The sequence below is a fragment of the Phyllostomus discolor genome, chromosome 7, assembly GCF_004126475.2.
Source record: "Phyllostomus discolor isolate MPI-MPIP mPhyDis1 chromosome 7, mPhyDis1.pri.v3, whole genome shotgun sequence".
Lineage (NCBI taxonomy): Eukaryota > Metazoa > Chordata > Mammalia > Chiroptera > Phyllostomidae > Phyllostomus > Phyllostomus discolor.
Genome location: NC_040909.2, coordinates 101,615,713 through 101,642,737, shown reverse-complemented (window position 1 = coordinate 101,642,737; position 27,025 = coordinate 101,615,713). Strand labels below are relative to the sequence as shown.

Below are 27,025 nucleotides of genomic sequence, written 5' to 3'. Positions count from 1 at the left end.
AAAATTGGAAAGTATGATCAAGGCCTTTAAAAGAGAACACAAATAACATTAGGACACCAAAATAAGACAAATCTACAGACAAAGATAAGATGCCTTAAATTATATGTTCACTAGTAGTTTATGTTAATTACTATTTTATAACAAGTGAGTGAATGATTTTCCAGGAAATGTAAGTTACCAAAATTAACTCCAAATGCCCAGGAAAAAAAAAACTGAATGGACTAATATCCACAGTAGAATTAAGAAAGTAGATATCTAACCCCCAAATTAAAAAAAAAAAAAACTCCCATCTTAAAAAATTTTGTGTGTGTATTCTACAAAACAATCAGAAACATAATTTCTGTGTCATTTAAAAGGTCAAAGCATATTACAAGGGGGGGGGGGGAATTTCCCAGTTATTTCCATGAAGCAAGCGTAATGCTGACGCCAAAATCATACAAGAGTGATTCAAACAAGCATTTTTTAAAGTTTATGGAAAGCTCATTTTAAAAAGAAACTCTGCACAATGTAGGGATAAAACTCCAAAATAAATTATTAGTATATAGAGTCAGCTGTTTATTTAAAAAATAGTATTTTAAAACCAACATATTAAATAAAAAATAAAAGCAAATTCATATTTTAAAATGCCATAGGGAGACTGTTGTGTCAGTGAGTACTGTGTCAATGCAGAGTAAAGAGCCTGGAGGGAACCACAAGGAAGTATTAACAAGGCTCTAGGGGAGGATGGAAGGTCAAGGCTGGAAGACAACTGCGGTAGGGGGGAACTTCATTATTTCATATTCTCTGTGACGTTTTGATATTTACAAGCATGGATTCATAGAGAAGAAATTTCAAGTTTAATGATGGGTTCAGTTGTGAAAGTTCATTCCAGAGCCAGAGGAAAACTCTGGAGCTTCACATCCAGGTCTTTCAAAAGCAGGCTGAGGAGCACTCTCGAGTCAAGTCGCTGGTAAACAGACGTTCTCCCACAGCTGTCCCACAGTGCGGGCGCAGCAGTGAATGTGGAAGCCATCAAACTCAAACCGCTGGGTGCTGTCAAATGAAAAGGCGAGTGGGAGTTCATCCCTCCATGGGGACACAGAGGCCCAGACAGACTACAGAAAGTTAGAGATGGTGTACTCTTGCCACATTCTCTTCTCTGGATGCGTACACTCTCATTACACACTTTTTAAATTGATTGCATTTATTTAAAATTATCTTATCTGTATTGTTGCTACCATACCTAATGATTAGTAATCTAACTTCAAACCAACTTGGTGCTAGTATTATAGCAACACAACAACATTTGTTCTGTAAGGAAAGGGGACAAAATCTAAGTATATCATGAGTAAATACAAATATGTAATTACTAGGAGGTTACTTATTTGGGACATCCTGCCTCTATACTGCATCCTTAAACTGTAATTAAAAACACCTGTTCTGACAACTTGCTCTAGGCTATCTGAGTGAGAAATATCTAGTTACAAACACACGTAGGAATGAGCAGCTGGTTGCCCAGAGTCTCTCTAACCTCAGCCATACTCAGACCTTTGATCTTAATCCCAAAGGGTAGTCAAGGGGTCATAAATTTATGTTGCCACCTAGCGGTTGAAAAAACTGATAAATTAGAAAGCCTCTCGGTTCACCTTCTTTGATACCTGTTCACAGCTAGTTTCTCTAAGTTCCAGTAGCTATTTCACTACCTGAAACCCATTTGTAGTACCAAATTATTGTTTGCTTCTAAAATGGCTGACTGTCAGATCTAGGGAGAGTAAGCTTTCTGTTTCGTGAGACAAGCGGGCAGTTGGGGGTCATTTGGTTTGACGGCTGTATGAAGAGTTCCTGTTTGGTTTTGGTTACTTGTTAATCTACTCCTGTAATTTATTAGCTTACAAAAGAGTAAGACATTTTATGCATCTTTCTAAATAGCTTTCTTTATTCTCTGTTCTTTCATAAGAAATCAAACAGTAATAAACACATTTCTCAAGTTGTACCTGAGAATTTCTACAAGCTGAGATGAAGTGATTTTTTTTAATAAAAATGAGAAAGGTGGGGTTTAGTAATCACTTTCAGGGTTAAAATTTTTTTTGAAATTTTCCCACGGTTGTAAAACAGCTACAGACTGCTTTCTTCACACTCTTGGGAGCTGACTGGGACGGGATGGAGGTCTTTTCCCACCAGGTGTCACGTGATCCATCCCTCAGAAACAACCCTATCACCCAGCGGAAATGTCTTTCTCAGCCAAGAATTACATTGGGTCAAGCAGGAGAGCAGGAGAGACCAGCACCTGATGAAGCCAGGACAAACAGGGGTCAGTGTATTGTATATAGGAAATGGAAAAGAGAAAAAGTACAATTATATTTAAATTCTAAAGGTCATATTTGGAGTTGTATTATAGTGACTTGATTTTTTTTCTTTCCTTCTACTTCCTTCATTCTTTCCAGAAAAAAATACTGAAAGGTTGTTTTGCATGACTTTAAGGAAACCAAATCTCCAAAGCCAATTAGGGTAATAGTGCCTGAAACATACTAAATTATCATCAGCAAGCCAAAGGCCTTTTAATTCATAGGCCTACCAAAGGTTTAACAGGATCATTTGAAATAACAAAGTTAAAGTGATTGGAAATGAGCACACAGCCCTAAAGAATCAATGTCCATAAAATCTGGTAACCTCCACCAATGACCTAACTATTAATGTTACCTCGCCTTGGAGACTGCTATTTATCTAAGTAAAACCATGGATGGAAAAGCATGCAAATTGCATCCTGATTCTGGTACGCCTTTCAGGTAGAGAGAGAAGTCATGGGGTGAATGGCTGGAGCTTCTGTTTGGTGCTTTACATGTATGGTTTTAATGATGTCCTATTTTATCTTCAGTCATTGTAAAATGCCATAGAGGGTTATGAAAAATATTGACCTATGTTGTTCTTCATTTAGTTTTTCCTACATTTTTTCTGGAAGCCAAGAATCCTCAATGATCTCCTTTGTACCAACCATTAATAAGTATTTAATGTGTCTACTCTATGCAAAACACACTGACAGCTGTGATTATTATACACTAGAGTGTACTTCCCAGCCGGTGTTTATTATGACATGCTACAGAATGATAATTCCTGTCTGGCACACCTGAGGGAGAGGTCACTACCAAAGACAACTCCCCAGTGGATAGCGTGACACCTCCTGTCTCCTTAATCAATTCAGGATCTTTACAGGAAGACTCCAAAAGAGTGTTCAAAAATAATTTCAACTGTGGTAAAATTTTAATGGCTGTAAAATTGCTTTAAAATTATCACTTTAAAAATGTTACAGCCATCAGTGTCACATGACACACCTGTAAATAATTGGTGGCCCTCCACTTTGGTCCCACATGTCAGTTGGGAAGCTCCGTGCTAGAGAAATAAGATACCCCATAGAGATGGGCTCATCTTTACTGTTCTTAGTGTGGGAAGAATCCAAACCAGGAATGTTCCATAGTGTATGGATTCCATATGTCCTCTCATTGAACATCACATTCCTTTTCATCATTAAATTGTTTTTTAAGCATATTATTTTCCTCTGTCATCGAGAATTTTCTCTCAAAAAATTTTTTTTCTTTCTCAGTATCTGCTCTAAAGTATTCATGAAAGTTCTTTTCCTTATTGCCACTCTTCCTGTGTTTTTGGCCTTTCTCTATGTGTGAGTTTTTAATCTTCAAAAGCTGATGAAAAAAAACAAATGGTTTTAAGAAGGAGAAAAAAAAGAACAATGCAATCAGAGAGTAACAAGAACTGGATAAAATACCTGTTGGCCAGTCCAGAGTTTTGCTGTTTTTCTTCTTAAATGCAGAGGCAGTTTTTTGAAAGTAAAAAGGTAGAAATGAAAAAATATTTATTTTTGAAAGGTAAATATCACCATTTTTCTCTTTCTTACAGTGATAAGGTAATAAGACTTATCCCCAGTACAGAAGAGGAAGTATATGCACTGAAGAAAATATCCCGCCAGCTTAAGGTAAGAGTGTCCACTCACTTCTCACTGTGTTTATAATGTGTTAACAGGGCTTTGCTGACTAGAATTGAATAATTGGAATTAATTAGCCAAGAAAAGAAAATTCTAAGAGAACCAAAAGAGCTTGTAAAGGATAGTTAAGTTAGTCAAAGTATATTATATACCTGACCCATTATCTATATATACTAGTTTATTTATTTATTTTCCATCTCCCTTACTAGGATGTAAGCTTCATGAGAGAGCCTGTGCATTTCTGGTCATCACTGTGTTCTCATTGTTTTCTGGAATATCCTAGAAGCTCAATAAATGTTTTGTTTTTTTAATGAATGAGTGAATTTAGTTTGTAATTTTCCAGAGATTCACTTTTCCCTCTTCAAATCTCTCTGCTGATCATCTAAACACTTTTCTTCTAATTAAAACTTCAAGCACAAGTGACTTGAGGAAAATAAAGGCTAGAAATTGAAGTTAATTAATTTTGCTATGTTTCAGTGGGTTTGATAAGAAAATCCCACCTGTTGGCAAAGGTTGAAGGGCTCTGATTATTCAATCTTTGATGGATTTTATGGATTTTAGAGTTGGAGAGTTTCTCATTCCCCATGACTGCATATAATTCAGCGTTGACTTTAGCTAAAGAGCTATGACGAGAAGTGTGGTAATAGGCTCTTTTCCATGCCAACCTTCCAAGGAGAGAGTGAGCCCATAAAATGTGCTGGTTTCGCTTCATTTTCATGGAGAGCAAAGTAGATTGTTAAGGAGGACTTATTCATCTTCAACATGGAATAGAAAAATGTGTCCTGGATGACTAGAGCACCATCCCACCTGGGTGGTGCCTAAGAAGACATTAGGGAATGGAGAATAAGGGAGGAGAGATGGATTCAGTGGCCTCTGGAATGTTTGTAATGATCAGACTTTGAGTCTTCTGTTTTTGGTTTGATTTTTCTCTTTGACACCTTCCCTTCAAATATTGAGTTTATTTGCAAATAAAGTTTTGAACTTCTAGTTTATTGATTTTCTTTCTCCCTCCTCCTCCCCAGCCCCTACCCATGCAATGCTCAGTTTAAGATTGGTGTCTCATTATAAAGGCCTGGAGTGAGAATGCAGGGGCTGATCCCCAAGTTGTTATGATTTTTATCCAATTCCAGAGAGACTGGGCTTGCTGAGCACCTCCCAAACCAGCTTTCTTCCTCAAAGGACTCTCTTCTCTTGAGACTGACTTTAACCTTCCTCTGATCATATCTGATCATCAACACATTACAACCTTTTCAGCAGCAGCATCTGAACACTATCTATCTAAACAGTCCACCAGGGCCTCAAACATTACAAAGAAGTAAAGCCCGTTCGTTTCAAGTAGGAGTTTCCATCTCCATTGTAGCTGTGTTTTGGATACACCACTGGAAAAATAAAAGAGCCACTTCACTCCTTAGGGTCCAGTATTTGATTCAATATTAGAATTCCCTCCCCAATTTTCAAATATAGTACCTCGTAAGCCTTACAAAGTTATGAAATTGCATCATTATATATGTGATCATTTTTTGTTATTAAAAGCAATAAAATTATGTCAGTCAGGAAAGTGGGGTTTACTTCCAAACTCTTGTAAATCACAGTGGATGGAGCTAAAAGGTGTTGAATATAGCTGGGACACTGTGGACATGTGACAACACATTTATAGTGGGCCCTTTTTTGTACACACTTAAAACACTCCTGCATATTGTGTTAATTTAGTCCAAAAATAAGGGGAGGGGAGAAGGTAGGAAATGGTTAGGATGTGGAGGAGCTTAGATGACTCTGAGAGAGGGGAGGGAAAGGGGCTGGTGAGAAGAGGGGAGGAGAGTGAAGGGAGAAAGGGAGTTGATACTAAAATGTCGACAATGCCCTAAGGATTCCACCCCACAGAGAATTACATCCAGAGCTATATAACCAGACCCTCATAGTCACTATGTGCTGTCACAGTGCCAAGTGCTTCCTGCAAATTGCCTCATTTTAACACCTCTGTGATGTGGGCACTGTTGTTATAGCTATTTTATAGATGAAGAATCTGGGAGAGACAGAGGTTAAGTAACTTGCCCTGGCTCACAATGTGAAATTAGGATACACGTCTAGACAGGGCCAAGCACTCTAGAACCCAGGTGAGGCTGCCCCTTGCCTCTAGTCTATTAACTCTGATCCTCATGGTGGAAAGGGTGAAGGCCAAGTGTGCTGGGCAGTGGAGCCCAAACTCAGTGTGAATATTATCATGCACTCATTTACTTTATTTTTGAGTCACCAACCCCACCCCCAGATTCAGTGATTTGCAGGAGAACTATCACAACTCTGTCTATAGTCCAACTCACAGCTATGACTTTGCTGAAGAATACAAAGCAAAATCATCAAAGAGAGCAAGCACACAGGCTAAAGTCCAGAACAAACCAGGCACAAGCTTCCAAGGAGTGTTTCCCAGTGGAATTGCTCAAGATCTTCTTAACTGCCCCGGCAATGAGTTGTAATGACACATGCGAAATATCGTATGCCAGGGAAGCTCATTAGAGACTTAGGGCCCAGGGTTTTTACCGGGGCCTAGTCCTATAGACCCCTCTGCCTAGCATGTACTAAAATTCCAGGCTCTCAGAAAAAAAGCAGGTGTTCAACATGAACTATGTTGCTTATACACACACAGCTCAGGCACAGTTAGCCACTCTTCTCAGTGGGAGTTGTAAGAACCCTCCCAAAGTCTAGGTTCCCAGAGGCCAGCTAAGGTCCCATCTTACAAGCAAGTCTTTCTAAGGGTAAAGGTTTAAGATAAATACCATGTGATCTCACCTATAAGTGGAACTTAATCAACAAACAAACAAGCAAGCAAAATATAACCGGAGACATTGACATAAAGAACAAACTGACAGTAACCACAGGGGAGGAGGGAGGGAGGTAATGGAGGTGAGAAGGGGAAGGTTCGTCAAGGAACGTGTATGAGGAACCCATGGACAAAGCCGAAGGTGGGGAAATGGAGGGTGGGTGGGGCAGGGGAAAGTGGTGGTAGGAAAATGCAGACAACTGTACTCAAACAACAATAAAAAATAGGAAGAAAAAAAGTTTTGTGCCTGCTATGTTAACTCTTCTCTGCACATCTCTTCATTTACTTTCACTAAAGAAATGGTTTTCTTGGGCTGAAATTTGAGACATTGCATTAAATAAATTTTGATTTAAAGCATCATATTAACTTGATGTTTTTTAAATGTTAATGCTGTCATCGAGTGATTCACCTGCACTACTAAAAGTAGCAAATTTGGGCAGCCAGACAAAGCAGCCTGTGGAGAAGAAGAATATGAGTGCCTGTGATTTTATGCCCTGTGGAGCTGATGGGACAGAATAGGAGCCATTATTAACAGCTCCTTTGCACGCCCGCCCGTGCACTGCCTCCCAGGAGAAGGGGGGAGGGTTCATCAGGAAGCCTACAGTTGCCTTTTTTTCCCTAAAGTACAGTGTGATAGACAGAATTCTAAGATGGCCCCAAGATGTTTCCCCCGCCCTGTGCACACACCCAGTGTAATCCCTCCTCTCCGTGTGAGTGGGAGCTGTGAGTAGGGTGGGACAGTCATTCCCTTGACACACAGCAAAAAGGAGATTACCTGAGATGAGCATGACCTGAACAGGGCAGCCCTTTTAAAGCAGAGAGTTCTCCAGTTCTTCCCAGAGAAGTGCTCCTACTGGCCTCAAAGAAGAACTCAACTAGTACATTGTGCACTGTCCTTGAGAGCCACATAATCAGGAATGTGCATGACCTCTAGAAGGTGAGAGTCAACTCCAGCTGATAGGCAGCAAGGAAATGGAAGTGGCAATCCTACAGTCACAGGGAACTACATTCTGTCTTCACTATATGAGCTGGGAAGATGACCCCCAGGTCCAGATGAAATCACAGCTCAGCGGACCCCTTGATTTTGGTGCAGTGAGACCCCAAAGAGAAAATCCAGCTAGCTGTGCCTGAACCCCTCACCTATAGAACTGGGAGGTGACAGGTGGGTGTTGTTTTAAGCTGCTGTGGTTAATTTGCTCTGCAGCAATAACAAACTAATACACAGAGTAGGGTGACAATCCTCCATCTCGGCCTTTGATGGCTCTTATTTTAATAGCATATATAAATGCTTTAAGTTTTCTGATTTCACCGGCTATCTCTAAGGAGCTCTGGAAAAGTAAAAAGTGATTAGACTACATGCATAGGCTGTAAATTCAGTATCTCATCTGAAATATGAACAAATACAAAATATATGTGTAACGTCGAACAGAATCTGAGAAGTTACAGTCAAAGCATAGCTAATTAGATGTGGAATTGTTACAAAGCTGGTTACTTTCCTAATTAAATTTTGTGGTTTTGCTGAAGAATTAAAACAAGAAAGTTAAACAGAAAACCATGCCCCCAGAGAACTGGACTGAGAATGCAATAATCAATTAAATTTTTGATTAAGAGCATAGCCATGATTTAAATAAAGTTACAGTGAAAGCGGGACAGCTTGCAGGTGACTAAAATTAGCATCTGAACACTATGTTCTGCCCACATTTCTTCACAAAGCCTTTGTTTGTGCTCTGAAGGGGTAGAAATGGCTTCATGTAAGATCACAGAACAAGCTCCCGTCATAGAATTTACACATCCTTGTTGAAAGAAAAAGTAATGATGCTTCTGTTTCCACTTTTCTCATCCGAGAGTTATATGATTTAAAAAAAACTGCCCTCTATTCTAAAGTATGTCATTGTTTCAAACTAAAACATAGCCTCAAAATATTAGCTGGCTTGTCAGGTATCACTGAGTGAAAGTTCAAGTCATGTGAGGAAGGTTTCAACACTTCTCCTTTGCTTGGATGTGGAATTCGCTGCTGCCTTCTCCAGGTGCAGCCTCCCTTCTCAGCACTGTGCTATAGTTGACTTCCCTCTTCTCTGATCCTCCTTGGTGCTCTTCAGACACCCGTGGCCCCAAGGAGCAGGCAAGCTCCAACATCCAACAATTTAATTGACTGGGAAACTTGTGAGAAAGAAGATGGGTGATAGAATTCATGCTGTGTGAGTCCTTGTCCCCATTTTCATTAGCAACTGATTGTGCCATTATAGGATGTCTTAATCAGGGCTATGGCAGTCAGAATTCTATGGAGGCCTTCAGGATTCTTGGCCCTGGTATACATATACCTTTTCTCAGGTATTTCATCAAACACCAATCTGGTTCCTGCCATAAAAAAAAAAAGTTTGCACATGTAAATAGGAGTGCCCGCAAATCAATTGACCTTGAAAAAGAAAAATTATCTGGGTGAGCCTGACCTAATCATGTTAGTCCTTTAAAAACAGAGTGTTTTCTCCAGCTGGTTGCAAAAGAAGGAATTAGACAGATGCACTCCTGCTGACCTGGAGGAGACCAAACATCCATGCAGAGAACTGCCATGTAGCAAGAAATTCTAGGAAGCCTCTAGTTGCTGAGAGCTACCCCCAGCTGACTAGAAGGAAAACAGGGTCTTTAGTCCTACTACCACAAGGAAACAAATTTTACCAACAACCAGTAAGAATGTAAGAGGTTCCTAAGTACCAGATAAGAAGATAGCCTGAGCTGACACCTTGCTTTTTAGCCCCATGACACTCTGAGAAGAAAATCAAGCTACTTCTGACCTACAGAAATGGTGAAATAATAAAACTGAGCTGCTAAATTTATGGTAATTTAGCAATAAAAGTCAGATACAGTGGCCTTAAAAAAACAGTGATTCAGAGCTACCTGCAGATACACAGAAGTCTTATGAATGATGCTGAGAGAGAAAAGTGGAGACCAAAACTTTGATCTGTCAATATCTTTTTGTTAAAGGCTTTGTAAAGTAATGAAGCAACATTACATTTGATTTCTCTGGCATTTTGAAAGAGAGAAAAAGCTGCTTATAATCAAGGCAAATGTCCAGATGCAGTTATGGATTAAACTTCAGAAATATAAATTTCATATATACCATGCGATCTTCCCCCTCTGCATGGCTATTAGTAGTTAGTAAACTCAATAACAAAAAACATATTAAGAGAAACAAGACAATATGTGGGGATAAAAAGAAGTACATTAGAAACTGTCCTTCAAAAGTAAAAAATCCTCTACATTATTATTATTATTATTATTACCCCAGTGATCCTTTATTTAATTTACTCAAGTAGGCTGACAACATGACCTTGGGCTAATGCCATCGTATTTTAACTTTCCATTCTGTTTATAAGACTTTTGTTTTGCTGTTAAAACAGCCTGCTTTGGGACTAGATTTTAAACTTTAGAAGTAGTAGTTGCTCTTCCTAGCTGTTAGTAACTGCCATTCCCACAGCAGTATGTATAACTGGACATTTTGAAAGGCCAAGTCCATCAGAGTCCCTCACAGAAGGTGATCTCAGGTGGGCTCATTCATGCAGCTGCCATCATCTGTCGTTACCTTGTTCACATGTCTAGTGGTTGACAGGCAAAAAGCTGGGATGACAGGACAACTGGAGAATATGTCTCTTGCCATCTAGCTGGCTAGCACAGCTTATTTACTCAGGGGTCACAGGGATCTCAGAGTAAGAGAGAGCAAACTCACAAAGCTCCTTGCACCCAAGTATGGAACTCAAATAACATTACATCTGTTATATTCCACCAGCCAAAGGAGGTCCCAGGGTGTGGACAGCAGGACCAATAAAATGGCACTGGTCCAGTCAGGATAGTATAAAGTATATAAAACAAAGTGGAGTCACTCATGTGAACCAAGATGGCTACCAGTCAGCCATGACACTTTTGTTCAAGAGGGAAACCATCTAAGTCACACTACACATGCCTGGCAAGGAGACACACCTAAGACATCTGCACGTGTGATCAGAAGAGTCAAGTCTCAGAGCAGGACCACCCACAGAAAGGCTGCCGGGGAAAGTCCCCATTTGGCATCAGGGTTGCCAAGATACTTATCAAGAGACTCATAGGGGTGGAGTACACAACCCTCAAAGGTACAACCAAGGCAGGTTTCAGACCACTACGGAGACAGCAAATTTCCACACAAAGTGCTGCTCCACACTGTGCTGATCTCCTAACTAATGTGCTGCTGAAGGCTCTGCCCTGCTGGACCAAGAGCTTCATTTACCCTGCTTCCAACTGAGTTCTCAAGATTCTCCTTTGTAAGATGCTGCCAGCTCCCCTGCCTACCGTGCTGTCTCCCAGACCCGTATATAGAGACTCTGGGACTTGCACTTGTTATTCCTCAATTCTCTAGTGTGATGTTATTACTGATTGTTTCTGAGTGATTAGTATTGTGATTAGGTTAGTATGGATTTGGAGTGAGCCTGCATTGATAAAAGCTGAGTGAACAGTACAGTCACCTGTGTTGGCTTCTTGTTGTTTCCCAGTGCCAGTGTCACCTGTAGTACTGGTGGTCATACAAGTGGTACGGCAGTTTTGGTTCTTAAAGCTGGGCAGTCTGAGCAGGGACCAAAGACTGGTTTATGGGAAAGGCTATACCGTGAAACCCTCACTCCCAACACAAGGCCAGCCAGATTCAAGGAGTGAAAAAACAGACTCCAGTTCTTGATGGGATGATGACAAGGCATGAACACAGACTCAAGAAGAATTTATGGTCATTTTTATAATTCTCCACGCCTCCTATTCCCCACCTCACTCCAACCCCCACTCACACATTCATTAACCTGTTACCAAATCCAGTACGGAAGACAGCAGCTCCCTAACTTCTCCTCTGCATTCTCACCACCACTGCCTTAGTTCTGACCCGTATTGTCTTGAGCCTGAATTGAACCAGTCTCCCAAATTGCTTTCTGTCATCTCACCTCTGATTCCTATTTGTTCTTCATACCATAGGTGAGGTGATCTTTCTCAAGTGAAAGTGGGTCTGTCTTAATGGCTGATATCAGGGCACAAGAATATAAATGAGTATTAATGACCAAAAGGGACTATTACCATCCAAATGTACTTATTAAATATTTAACTATGTGAGGTCTTGTAAGGTCAAATGTAGAAAGCAATTAGCAGGGTGATTAGGAAAAGCAAGGCCCCTGGAGATGTACTTCCTGTGTTCATATCTAGACTCTTCCACATCTGAGTTGTAGGAATGTGTGCGAATAACCTAATTTCTCGATGCCTTCTTTTCCTAATCTGTAAAGTAGGGAAATCCAGAACTGATCTTCCCATGTTTGTGCTAACCCGAAGCTTTGAACACATCTATCAAAACTACAGCTATGTGTGCATATGTTGTGTCTCTCTTACTAGACTGAGAACCCCCTGAGAACAAAGGTTGCTTACCACTCTTCGTTGGCTAGGATCTATGTCTGACTTATCTTTCCTTGATGTCTGGCTGTAGTCGGCACTCAACAAACCTTGAATAAATGAGCAAATGTAATTCATTTATCTATCTACTTGCCTATGATTATAATACAAACAACTCTCACTTGGATTCTGATCAAAAACATATCTGACTGAATAAATTTTCAACAAGATCAAAAAAGCAAAATCAAGGTTAGGAATACAAATTACTGAAAAATGATGAGTTAAGGGAGTACTAAGGGTATGAGGTAGAGAAAATTATATCTCCCCACAATGACTAAGGAAGTTTATGAAAGAAGTAGAATTTCTGTAAGAGCTTGATGATAGATCTGTTTCTTGAGGAAACTCTCTCTAAGATCTGCAATTTTCAGTGAGGACTTCTAATAACTTTCAGATTGTGCCTCCCAGTGTTGACTAACTCAATGAAAACAATAATGCTAATTACCAGAATATTTTAATTTGAAAATCAGAGCTCAGGTGTTTTGCCTAGGAGTCAATTTGTTGTTCTGTATAATCAAAAATGTCTGTATTTCTTTAAGCCTCTGACATACTACCTGATTAACAAATCCATTTCTTTCTTATAACCTAAAAACAGCTATTATGGATGCCAATGTGGCAATTCTCTGTGTCGTAAAAATTATTCAGGGCAGCTTTTGCATATTCATCAGCCAAAACCACAAAGACTTTGCTTGATTAAAGAAGTTTTCTATTTTCTACCATTTTGTTTTTCTAACTGTATAAATGTGGAGTGATTTAAATTCCCATGGTCCCACAAATACATTTCTTAGATCTCTTCCTGATATTTGCATTTGCTCTGAGGCTGTCTGACCATGAGTGTTGTCTTCTCTCACAATTTCAGTCACATTTAAAAAATGTGCTGATTTGGGCTAAGAATCAGCATCATATTCTTAAGAAGCAAGAAAGGAGAAGGTACACATTCTGGAACATTATTTGGCCATGCAAAGACATTGACCCAATGTAGGGATTGGTGATCTTTGAGAGGTGGCATCACAAGTCTTGACTGCCCACTCCTGCAGAGGGGATGATGCTGGCAGCACAGGCAGGAGATGCATCTGTGTTAAGGGGCCAGAATGAGCCTTTTGGCACTAGTGTGATGGATGATACACTGAGAAAGCAGTTTCAGGCTCTCAGGCAAGGAGTTAGTGGATGGAGGATAAACACTGGAAGGGCAGGATATATTCCTCTCCTCTCATTTAATGGCCCCATCCCTCCCTCACCAAAATCTCCAGCCACCATATCCAGAGCCCAGCTTAGGGTAGGAAGCCCATTCAGTTAGTCAACAAATTTCAGTGAGCACTAAAATTAGTCAAGTTGGGAGACAAAAACCACACCAATAATTTGAACAGGAAAATTTTAATATAAAGTAGTAGTAAATAGCAAATGATGACTATTAAAAGGCATGAGAGACAAAACACAAATTCAGAGAAGAGCTACTACCTCTGAAAATGAGGAAGAGAACAAAAGGAGGAGACTAAGAACTTGGTAGATCTTTCCCTCCCCCACCCAACCCACCTGGCTGAGATTCAGGCCTCCAGATTCAGTGACCCACTGAGTGGTGGAGAAGTTCACTGGCGTGCCAGCAGGCTAGAGCTGGTTCAATCATCTATGGAAAGGCAATTCAGTTGTTTTCATGTCTTAGCCACCATAAATAATGCTGCAATGAGCATAGGGGTGCATATATTTTTACAAATAAATGTTTTCAAATTTGGGGGGTAGATAGCCATAGAGGGGTTGTTGGATCAGATGATAAATCTACTCCTAATTTTTGAGGAACCTAAGGAAGAAGTTTTACCTGAAATCTTTATCATGTTTAAAAAAACTTTTGCTGAAATTACAGACATACCTCAGATATACTGTGGGTTCAGTTCTAGATCACCACAATAAAGCAAGTCACAATATTTTTTAGTGAGGAGTCTTGCCTTCGGTTGGTAAAAAATGCAACATCTGTGAATCACAATAAGACAAAGCCCAATAAAATGAGGTGTGCCTGTATTATCCAGCTGAGAATAAGAAAGGACAAGGGTAAAGTAGATGGGCTAAGGTGGGAAGTCTGGATGGAGGGAGCCAGAAGCATGCCACAGGCAAACAGGGCTCACTTCACAATTTTGTCCAAAAGTTGTATGGCCCTGGGCAGGCGGTCATCTCTCCTGCCACCTCCAGCAACCCACTTTGCTTTTTTATTTCTTAATAATGAGTTAAAATCATCTAAGCTTGTTTTAGAAAAATATTTTTCTAATATGAATATGTGAATAATGGAGGAGGTGCTGAGAGATTGGGGGAGAAATAGTGACTTTTCTATTTTAACAATTCTAAGGTTACTCTCCATGTCACAGGTCTTATTGTTTATCATGTACAGTGGTACCTCAGTACTTGTTAATTTGTTCCAGAGCTCATGATGAGTGCCAAAACCCATGAATAGTAAACGATGAAGCATTTTCTTCTGTGGGGCTACAGGTCGTTCATACCGGTCCCAAGCCGAGTGCCAAGCAAGTGCGCTGAGTACTGAAACATCTTTTTCTCATCAAAATTCAATGAGTACAGGGTTTGATGAGTTCTGAAGCCAATGAGTACGAAGGTATGACTGTATTTGAAAAATATTAGGGTAAGTAAGTAATAGATTATACAGAAAACACAACATTGATTTTAGAATAACAAAATATCTTAGGGTCACCCAATTTCTTTCAGGAGCATAAGAGCCTTATTGGTCAAGGATCAATTATTGATCAAGGTTGATCAAGATGAATGATACACAGCATATGAAATGCTGACTGTCACAGGAGGATATTACCTAGAGTAATTTATCCCTTTGTACAAATAAGGTCTATATCATACAACCATAAGTGGATTTAATCTCTGATGAAAAATATGAGACATAAGCCATAAAATTTAATTCTCTGACCAATGATATCTAGCTTTTTATTCATCAAGCCTGTGAATAATAGTCTCTAAAGAATGTCCATGAAGCCAGAAGATGACATCAGTGGATAAGGAGGAAGCATCTATTGTAAAAGGTTGTCATCAAAATTCCTGGTAACTTCAACCCTGACTGGTGTAGCTCAGTTGGTTGGGCATCATCCCACAAAGCAAAAGGTCACTGGTTTGATTCCCAGTCAGGGCACTTGACTAGGTTGTGGGTTTGGTCCCCTGTCAGGGTACATGCAAGACTCCTTCCCCTCTTCCTAAGAGAAGGGAGGGGGGAGGACTCAGAAATTAAAGTTATCTTAAGAATAAGTGCAAAGTAATGCCTACAAGTTTTTTTACTATAAGTCACACAGAAGGGAAAATTAAAGATCACAGTAAAATGTGAGCTTGTAATGAACAAACAATGTAAAGTCATCAGTGTGTAAGTTGTGTATCTGTTAGGATGTAAGGACTTTGGACTTTCAGAGATTCCTCTGTATCTCTGTATGGTTGACAGTTATGCAATGAAATCCTGTCTTTTCTTCACCCTGTGCACTCTATTTCTGACCTCCCTTACAGCTAGTTAGTTGTGGCCATGCAACTGAGCATAATCAGTGCAATGTACACAGAGGTGACATGGGCCATTTCTTGGCCAAGACTGTAAAAAAAGGAAGTTTTCCCTCATGTTTTCTTTCCTCTTCTGTTGCCTGGATGACAGTAATAACGGGGCCCAAGAGGGTGGAGAAGCCATGACATGGAAGGCATCTAGATACCTGAGTCGCCATGGAGAGGAAAGCTGCCTACTCTTAAGAAATACCCAGCCCTGGCTGGCATAGCTCAGTGGATTGAGCTTGGGCTGGGAACCACAGTGTCCCAGGTTCGATTCCCAGCCAGGGTACATGCCTCGGTTGCAGGCCATAATCCCCAGCAACCACACATTGAAGATTCTCTGTCTCTCTCTCTCTATCTCCCTCCCTTCCCTCTCTAAAAATAAATAAATAAATAAATAAAATCTTTAAAAAAAAAGAAATACCCACCTTTGTCTGTTATAGGACCAAGGAATAAGCTTCTCTTGTATTTGGGTCATTGTATTGTATTTGAGCATTAGGAGGGAGGGAAAATAATTTTCCTTCTACCCTTCTTAGCTCTTAGCTGAGACCCCTGTAATAAAAGATATATTAACAAGAGAAAAAAACTGAAGTGTATTAACATGTGTACCTCATGTCTACATGGGAGATAGCCAGTGAAAAATAAATAATTCCCCAAAATGGTTTAGTATTCAGACTTAAATACTATCTTCTTAGAGAAAGAAAAGGCAGGATTTTCTTTCTTTTAGGAAAGAAGGGAGAGTAAATAATTTTTAGGAAAGAAGGAAGGTCCTTAGAAGAATGGAAACATGATAGTCTGTAACAAAATACGTCTGGATGTGGAGCCAATGTCTAGTCTCCCCTTCTGTGATAACAGTCAGTCTTCCCTGGCTGATGAAACTTCCAGAAAGGGGCTTTATAACAGTCAAGTTCCTTCTAGAGGATCTGTCTTTAGGCAAATAAAGGCAGTTCAGAGAAAGCTTCTCCCTACATTTACTGTTTTTCAAGCAGTACAGCTCAAATAATCAATATACCAAAGCAGCACATTTTGTGGTGACATGTCCTGAGCTCCTACAGTCATATTTTGTGGTGGCATATTCTTCTACCCTTCAGCATAATCACATGGTACATTAGAGTGCTTCCTTAATAAATCAAAAAATATGTGGTATTAGCTTTAGCAGTTGGGCAGTAGATGGAAGGAGCATAGATATCACAGTCTAGAAAGAAAGACCAGTGTTATGTGTAACAGAACATTTGGTAACATTTGGTAAAAGTAGGAATCAGCTGAACATAGAAGCCAAAAAATGTGTCTCCTGATCCTATAGTTCTAAGGAAAGTAGTTGCATGTGTTGTTTCTTCTGACTGCTTACAGAAAATTATTACAAGAAAGAGCTGAATTTAGGGGGGGATTGATGAGTTTACAAGCAAAAATGAAAAATGACTGTGTATATAAAAAAGGGCAAGAAAACCAGAATGCTTCTAAACAAGACTCAAAAAGTTCTTAAGCAAAACAAAAAAAGGTACATTAATATTTCTTAGGTTTACAAAGTGATTTCGATTAAGGGAATTACTTTTCCACCTTTCCACTCAAACCAGCTGTTTCAAATGTCCTCAAAGTGGATTCCATTAATTTGAAGAGAGGTGGCAGTGCCTAAGGTCCAGGAGACAAAAAATGATAACAAAACAGATTTGAGAATTACACCTAAGAAACTTCGGATGTGGTTGCTGTCAAATGAAACTTAATGGAAGAAAATAGACCAGAAACCTATCTAGTTTCTGACACATGACCCAAAATATCATGGACCCAACTTCCACCCCCACCCAAGAAAAACCCACTTTGCTGGATAAAGCCTTTTACAACTTTCAGGACCACAGATTTGAACAAGCCAGAAGCAGGCTGCAAAAGCCACCTGCCTCCAAGGAGCACATACTCACCAATGCACACTTCAAATGTGGCCATGAAGAAAAAGGAGCAAAGAAAAACCTCCTAGAGGGGACTACGGAGAACTGTGAGAAGACAAGTAGTTCCTCCCATTGAGCAGAGCCTGGGTACAACCAAAGACCTCCCTTCACTGCTCCAGAGCAGTCTTTTTTTAATACATAATTTTTTTGTATTTTAATTACAGTTGACATACAATGTGATTTTCATTTCAAGTGTACAGCATAGTGCTTAGACATTCATATAACTTATGAAGTGATCACCCCAATAAATCTAGTACTCATCTGACACCATGCATAGGTATTACAATATTATTGACTATATATGTTACATCCCTGTTACTTTGTAAATAACACTTTGTACATCTTACTCCCTTTTTTACCCATCCTCTCAAACTATCTCCTATCTGGCAACCATCAATTTGTCCTCTGTATCTACAAGTTTATTTTGGTTTGTAGATTCCACATATATAGAAATCATGTGGTACTTGTCTCTCTCTGTCTGACTTATTTTACTTAGCATAGTACCCTCTAGGTCTATCCATGTTGTCACAAATAGTAAGATTTCATTCTTTTTATTGCTGAGTAATATGCCATTGAATATGGGTACCACTTGTTCCTTGCCTACCAATGGACACTTAGGTTGCTTTCATATTTTGGCTATTATAAATAATGCTGCAATAAACATAAGAGTGCATATGTCTTTTTGAATTAGTGATTTGAGTTTCTTGGGATAAATAACCAAAAGTAGAATTGCTGAGTCATATAGAACTTGTATTTTTAATTATTTGAGGAACCTCCATACTGTTTTCCATGGTGGCTGCACCAATTCACCATGCCCCCCCAAGTAGATGCCATCATTACACAGGCCAGTGATTCCACACACTCCCCATTCTCCCCTGTTCAAAGGGGATGTTACTGTGAATGTCCTATCTCTGCTCACCATTGCACCTGAAGCAAGAGGAGGTGCAGGGGGCAGATAACCCACCTCTTAACTTGTACATTTCAAAGTGTCATGAGCCACATCTGAGCCTATTGAAGAAGACTGTGCTAACTGAAGAAGGCTTTGGGGGATCCCCTCAAGCAGGTGTCTAGTGACTAAAAGAACATACTAACTAGCCACCAAAAATCTAACTCTTTAGGGCCTATATTTCTTAGCCTCTCTACCAGTAGGAGCAAACATGTTGTGTGAGTTCCAGCCAGTGGAGTGCAAACAGAAATGGAGAATGCAGCAGAGCAAGGCCCTGTGACCCTGCTCACACTCTGGACCTACCCACAGGCTGTGCAATGATGTGACCAGGTCTTAGTGGGGAGTGGAGCCGCAGGATGAAGGGAGCCTGGTCCCTAAATCACCACATGATGGAAGGCTGCCCACCAGCAGGGAACAGCTGTCTCAGAAATAAGGGAAAATTTTTGAGTTCGAGGCAATGTTCATTCTGGGTCTATGTGTTGCTGTACCTAGTGGTTCCCTGACAGAACTAGTAGCTCTAAAACTCACCCCCATATCTGGGACTCCTGGGCATACTGAAGTCCTGTGAGTCCACTGAATATCACAGGAGTTTAAATTCTTCAAAAGTAGTATAGCTTGGGAAGTCCCATTGAGGGAACATACTCATTCCCTCGATGAATCTTCATTGATGACCACAGTTGGGCATTGCATGACTTACACACTGTGCTGTGAATAGAAACTGGACTTTGGGGCAAGGAGCTTAGAGACATTAATGAGGTCATCTAGAGCAAAAAAGAGACAGCTTTGTAAAACCTCTGCAGCTTTAGTCCAAGTTTCTTCATTCAGCAATCTAGCCAAACTTGCTTATCCACTGTTGCCCAAATATGTCCTACATGTTTGACTTAAGCCTTGTTTATACAAATGTATAAATGTATTCCAATATTAAGTGACTACCATGTGCCAGATGGCACTCTAAAAACTGAGGGTTATAGCAATAAATAAAACCAACAATAATCCCTCTCCTTATGAAACAGATATTTTATAAGGGGAGATAAATGAAAAAAAAGTAAAACTATATCATATCACAGGATCAGAGTTGTAGGGAAAAGATTGAGAGGCGTTGGGTATAATTTGAAATACAATAGTCAGGGAGGACATCATTGAAAAGATGGCATTTGAGCAAAGGTTTGAAAAAGATGAGGGTAAGCTGTTATTCACACACCTTTGGGAATGCCTACCCCTTCTTTTTTAACCTGTCAAAACGGCCAGTCTCAGATGCTAACTCATCCAAATCTTTCTACAACATCCACAAGTAGGTGTGTTCATTCTCTATCTGGAGCCCTTGAAAAACTTTGTTTTTCTCTCAATCTGTTCTCAGATTCTGGTTTTCTTACTCAAACACATGTTCTCATTTGGGAACAACAAGCCAACTTGACTGGGATGACCTAAAGTTAATAAATTGTATCTCTCTTTGCCTTAACCCCACACAACCTCCATCATCGCCAGACATGTTTGATATTGACAACTGACATTTTCTCAACATCCTTTCACTCCTTCCAACCAAATCACTGCTCACACACTCCTTCCACATAAAAATACTACCTTGCATGTCTTGTGAACAAAGAATATGGTTTTTAAAAAGATGGATAGTACATTTTTTAATCCAATGGATGGCAAATGTCAGTGAAACCCATAGGCTCAAGTTGAGTCAGGGTACAGACTGGTAAGGCAAAAGAAAAGCAAAACCAAACAATTACCAAATTTAGGTTCAGTTTGATCTGGGGTTAGCAGGGAGGCTCTAGAGGTGACTTAAAGCTCAGTGATTCAAGAACCTTGGTACTAGTCTCAAAAGGAGGGTGGAATGACAAATCAGATTTGCCTGGAAATTATTTTCAGACCATCTTACTAAATATGCATGACCACAACCCTGGGTTATCTTAAAGGAAATCTTAGTAAATACTGATTACAGATCTGAATGTTCCCAGTACTCTTCAAAGACTCTACAAATGTTTATCTTTAATGTTGTTTAACAAAAATTTACGGAGATGCTTTAGGGACTGTTGGTTTCATTTAGCATCCATTTTAAGTTTATAGACCCTTTCTTCTTTCTAGTAATACTCTTCATTCCTGTTGGAAAATCATAGAAGTATAATAAAATGCAGAAGGAACTCTTTCAAGAATAAATGTGTTTGTAATTTAATGAGGAGTTAAATGAACTTCTAAGTTTTTCTCCTAAAGAATTTTGTAAAAAGAATTGCAAAAATTAAAACAGTTTGGGACAGCCCCCTGCCCATTTCTACTTGGGAGGTAAAGAGTGCAGAAATGCAATTGCAAGTTCAAAGTGGCCCTCTGTAATAAGTTTGGAAACATATCAAGAATGCAATTCTTGTACAGTATAGAAGGATAATTCATAGAAATGAAATGATCCCTGAAATTAACGTTTTGTTTAAGGATAGAATAGATAAAACCCAGATCAAACCATACAAATAAAAACTTACCTCTTTCCAGTGTGGCTACCCAACATTTTGTGTCCCACATAATTTCTTGTTTATAATGAGAACCTTGGCATTTTATTTAAGCTATAGAAAGTACAAGATTATAAAACTCTATATAACACTTTGCTACCAAAGGGTTCCAAATTCTTTAAAAATGTTAGTTAACTTAATCCTCATGGTTCCCAAGCAGGTAAAGAAATGATAAGTGGTATTATGATGGCTTTGTCTCATTTTCTGCTAGGAACATGAGTCATAATTAGTCTTCAAATAGAAATGAGCTATAATTTCCTAACATTCGGTTGAGGTGCGGACCTGAACTCATTTTACCTCTCTCCATTTGGGCAGTTATGTTCCAACTTTGTTCTTCTTTCTATTTATCAAAAGTCTGGCAATGAACATGCCTTCATGTTGACCTTGATGAGATGAGGGAGAGGAGAAGCCTTTTCGTAGATGTCGGCTTTTGTCTCTATTTTAAGGGAAATAAATCTTTAAGGTGTTGGATCTCAATACACAAGAGTTATTCTGCTAACAAGTAATTCCTTTTTGTCTTGACATATGTAGAGTTAAAATGGACTTATAAAAAGTCAGGTCTCTTTATTTTTGAATACATAACAATATATCAGTAATATTTAAAATTCAAAATGTTTAGAAAATAGACAGCAAAAAATCTCCCTCTTACTTCTTTTCTCCAGTCACCCAGTTCTTCCCACAGAGGCAACCAGTGTCACCCATTTCTTACAGAGACATTTGACATGAACCTGGGAGGGGCTTGTGGTGAGGGGCTAGATAAAGATAAATGTATCTCTGTGCAGGCACACTTCGTTTTATTTCACTTCACAGATAATGTGTTTTTTTTAACCAACTAAAGGTAAGACCCTCCACTAGCAAAAAGGTTATGACTTGCCAAAGTCTAAGATGATGGTTAGCATTTTTCAGCAATGAGTATTTTTTAAATTAAGGTACATATACTGTCTTTTTAGACATAATGCTATTGCACACTTCAGAGACTGCAGTATAGGGCAAACTTTTATATGCACTGGGAAACAAAAAAATCCCTGTGATTTGCTTTATTGCAATACTCATTTTATTGCAGTGGTCTGGAACTGAACCTGCTATATTTTTGAGGTTTGCCTGTATATGGATATATATTTCTCTTCTGGCTTTTTCCATAAACTATAACAAAGCTACATATACTGTTCTACTACTTGCTTTCTTCACTTAAGATATCTTGGCAATCATTCCATACAAAACAGAAAATGATCTGTTATTCTTTCTTATAGTTGCATAGTCTTTCGTTGTATGGATATACCAAATTTTCCTTAACCATTCTTTTGATAATATTAAGATGGCCTCCAATCTTGTACTATTAAGAACATTGTTACTGTTAAAAACCTGTTAAGAAATTCATTTCATGTATGTAAAAGTAGGATAAGTTCTCAGAAATGGAATTCCTGGGTCAAAGAGGATATGTACTTTGATTTATAAATATTTTTCAAATCATTCTTCATAGAGACTTTATCAATTGCCACTCCCACCAGGAATGTCTGAGAATCTCTATTTCTGTACATCCAATGCTTTCCAATTTTTGAAGGAGATATCTGATGTATCAGAGTATATCCTATGTTTTCACGGGCCCACAAATTTAAAACAATTTGTACATATCTTCAAAAGAACAACTTTCAAAGTTTAACCTTAAGATAGTATTGCTTAAAAATACAGATCATACCCTATTTACTATGGCCATAGGTTTGCCAAAATAATTCTGTGTGGCAGATTTCTAAACTTCAGCCAGCTAACAAGCTGTTTCAAGAAATACATGATACAAAATATTTCCAGTTCTATCAAAGAACCTGAACAACATATTGGAGCTTCTTATACTGTGATTTGATCACTTACACAAATTTGGGAATGTAAATCTAGCAAAAAGTAGAAAATATCATTTTATGTGTGATATTTAAAGTATATATCCGTAGCAGGTTTGTGATATTATGGGTTGAACTACAGAGAGTTTCTTCCAAGTGAGAAACTCATTATTATGAGCTGTTCACATGTACGTCACACAGGCCAACATAACTAGTATACTACACATTCTGTAGCATTTGCAAAGGTGTGACCAGGACATCTGATATTCCAAATAAGGGCTTGTACTCAGCTCTAAATTATGTCACAGATGTCTTGTAATAGTTCTCTCCATTTACAGCAATTACAGGATATTCTAGAGGTTTCATTATGTACATATATGTACTTTTATGCTCCAAAGTCTTGCTGTTCTCCATAGAGAGTAATATTTGACAGAATTCTAAAGTATCAGACCATGTTCAATTACATAAAAATTCTTGATTAATACTGTAATATCAGCAAAAGGTATGTCTTCATGACCTTCTCTTGAAAATCTTTGTTCATACAAAATGAGGTTCTTTGAAGAAACATTTTTTTGTTATTTTGAATTGGAAAGATCACAATGTGTCTAAATTAGTATTACTAGATGTTCATATGACATAAAACTGCCTCTTGCTTTGTACCCTTATAATACTGAACACCATTTGATACAGTTTATTGTGTTTCTGCAGGAAAGAACAGATGAGATAGGATAAACCAATTTAGAATTGGTTCATTTGAATAATTTCAGTAGACTCTGAGGCACAGGGGGCTGTCTGTGGTTGTCCAGTGCTGGGCTCTGGGGTAATTAGAATAGTTGTAAAGCAGTCAAGAGTTTGAGAACCCAATAAGGGAAGTGGTTGGTGTATAGACTCTGGATTGGTTGGTTTGTATTTGAAAAGCACACCCCCAGCAAGAGAACTCCTCCCAGGGAGACAGGAAGCCAACACAACACAATAGGAAGGCAATGCAAAGTGACTCAAGCATATTATCAGGTTGCCCAGAATAAAGTGTATTCAGCACATGCATGCAGGACAAATGTTAAAGCATCAAGTTTAGAGAAACCTGGTCAAAGCACCAAGTTACAGAGCATAGTTAATGCAACAATGTAGTGACTTCTCACTCTTCTCCATGGCTGTTTGACCACTGTGAAACTTACAGATTATGTATTGGTATTTTTACAAATAATTATATATATACATGTGTCTGTAATTACATATGTATATGTAATGCAAGAAACTATATGTTTAAATATAAAGAATCCTTAGTGAAAGCCAAGTAACGTAAAGTACATTGATGTTAAAATACAAGGTAATGTAGACTATTATAATGATAATAATTCAGATAAAAATTATCTTCAAGATAATTTCCCCCAGGTCTATAAATTGCACATATCTGATTTTAATAATGTTATAGAATAGTTTACAATGGCCCTAGTACTTTAAAAATAATAATAAAAACAGTAATTATTATGATAATATTTTCTACATTTGCTTTTCCTTTATTAGCAATATAGATTATTCATATATGCAATGTGTTAAACATAGGAAAGGACTTGTAAAAAAAATAGCCTGAAACATCTCTTAGCTCACTATCTAGAAAAAAAATGTATTTACTTAGAAACCAAAATTATTTTTTAAAAAGTAAATTGGCTGTGTGACCCATTTAATGTATTAATGAATTCAATTTGCTAATATTTTGTTGAAGATTTTCGCATGGGGGATATTGACTTGTAATTTTCTTTTCTTGAAGTGTCTTTGTCTGGTTTGGTATCAGGGTAATGCTGGACTCTTAAAATGAGTTGGAAGTATTCCCTCCTCATCCATTATTTAGAAGAATTTGAGAAGGATTGGTATTAATTCTTCAAATGTTTGGTAGAGTTCACCAGTGAAGCCACCTGATTCTGGAGTTTTATTTGTTAGGAGCTTTTTGATTACTGATTCAATCTCCTGACTAGTAATTGGTCTATTCAGATTTCCTATTTCTCCATGACTCAGTCTTAGTGGATCATCTATTTCTAGGAATTCATTCATTTCTTCTAGGTTGTCCAATATTTTGTTATATGATTGTTTGTTAGTCTCCTATGATCCTTTCTATTTTGATAGTATCAGTTGTAACATCTCCCTTTTCATTTCTGATTTTATTTATTTGATGATAAGCCTCTTTTTTTAATGATAAGGCTAGCTAAAGCTTTGCTAATTTTGCTTTTCCAAAAAGTAACTCAGTTTTGTTGATCTTTTCTATTGTCTTTCAGTCTCTGTTTTATTTCTCCTCTGATCTTTATTATTTCCTTCCTTTTATTAATTTTGGGCTTAGTTTTTTAGTTCTTCGAGGTGTAAATTAGGTTGCTTGAAATCTTAACGTAGGTGTTCATTGCTATGGCCTCCCCTCTTAGCTAAGTGAGTAGATCTTGAAAGTTCTCATCACAAGAAAAAAAACCCTGTAACTGTGTGGTGATGGATGTTAACTAGACTTATCTTGATGATCATTTTGTAATATAAACGTATATTGAGCATTAGGTTGTACATCTGAATCATTAGCTTATATGTCGATTACATCTGTTTTTTAAAAAAAAAATCATTGCTTTTTAAGTGCAAAATTCAAGAATCTTAAGTATCAATACATGAAAGAAGTTTTGTCTATTTTTGATGCCATAAGAGGGAAAGAAATTTCCACCTGTGTTTTAATATGTATTTCATCCCCAAATCAAGTCCAATGTGATATAACACTTTAATATACAGGATCTGGCAGAAGAAAGGCTTACTTGAGTGTGGTTGGTAGGGTACATGAATGTCTTGTACAAGATGGACAGCAATTTGAACATTTCACCTAAAATATCATATGGTGTGTTTGAGTGTGATATTGTTATGTTACATAATTGCATGCTTATGATTTTGTAATAAAAGATTTTGTAATAAAAAAGGGAAGTTCTTTGTGCTGGACCCTGTGTATGTCAACAAATTATTTTGTGCTTATATTAAGCAGACTTTGTTACTTGCTATATAGAAATGTCAAAGTTTTGTTTTCACATATTACCTAGGGCTGAATTTACTACTAATTTTATAATACATAAACTTTAATATTCTGACCTAGAATATTTAAAATAAATAATAAAATAAATAATAATAATTAAATAATAAATAAAATAAATAATAATTAAAATAAATAATAAAATATTTAACCTAGAAAAGTACAACCTGAGTAATGCAGCCCCGGTAATTTGAACCAAAACCCCCACACAAGACAACTAAATCTGCTTTAAAAATAAATGTTTTCTCCAAACCTCAAAAATCAAACAAGATAGTTAGGAATCACTGTGTGAAAATCATGGAGAAGATGAAATCCAGAAATGTAAGCCCAGAATTTGTAGCTACTTTTGCTCTGGAGGTATTTGCTGACTCAGAATTAACAGCTAGATTTGAGTGGCCCTTTAATAGCCTCACAGGCAGCCTGTTGTGCTCCCAGTCCGGATGCTAAAAGTCTTTGTGCTGGGAGTAAGCATGAACCAAAAATAAGTACTGCTTCCTTGAAACACCTCACAAGTGTTTCCTGTATGTGCAGGCTGACCTAGAATTCCATTTGTAAAGTGGGCCGGGCCAGTAGGGTCCCAATATGCAAATTCACTTTATCACTGCCAACCTTTAAGAATATACCCATCAAAAGTATCTTTCAAGAATGAGGGTGGAATACGTACAACAAAACTAGGAGAGTTCATCAGCCACATTCACTAGAGGAAATGTTAAACAGTGATGTTCTTCAAGTGAAGTATAACTTCCAAACTAATGGAGAGAAAAAAAATCAAACAACAAAAAAAGCAACCTGAGAAATGACAAGAATATTAAGTAAAAGTGTCAAAGAATAGGTGAGACAATTAGAAAGAACTTGTTATATGATTAAAAAATACAAACAAAAAAATTAAAAATGATTGCTGAAAATTTCAGGAGAATGGTCTCCTTTAGGGATACTGCAGAGGTTTTGCTTCCAAATATAGTCATGGTTACATGAATTTTCCCTTTGTAA

At 38.1% G+C, this 27,025-nt stretch overlaps 1 protein-coding gene across 1 annotated transcript in view; it reads left to right on the top strand.

The window, feature by feature from the left end:
* Nucleotides 1–27,025, top strand: part of CPA6 (carboxypeptidase A6) — a 245,844-nt gene that overhangs the window by 93,635 nt on the left and 125,184 nt on the right. The window contains exon 2 of the mRNA XM_028533997.2: nt 3,889–3,964. Coding sequence (XP_028389798.1) covers nt 3,889–3,964 — 76 coding nt within the window. The remainder of the gene's footprint in view (nt 1–3,888; nt 3,965–27,025) is intronic.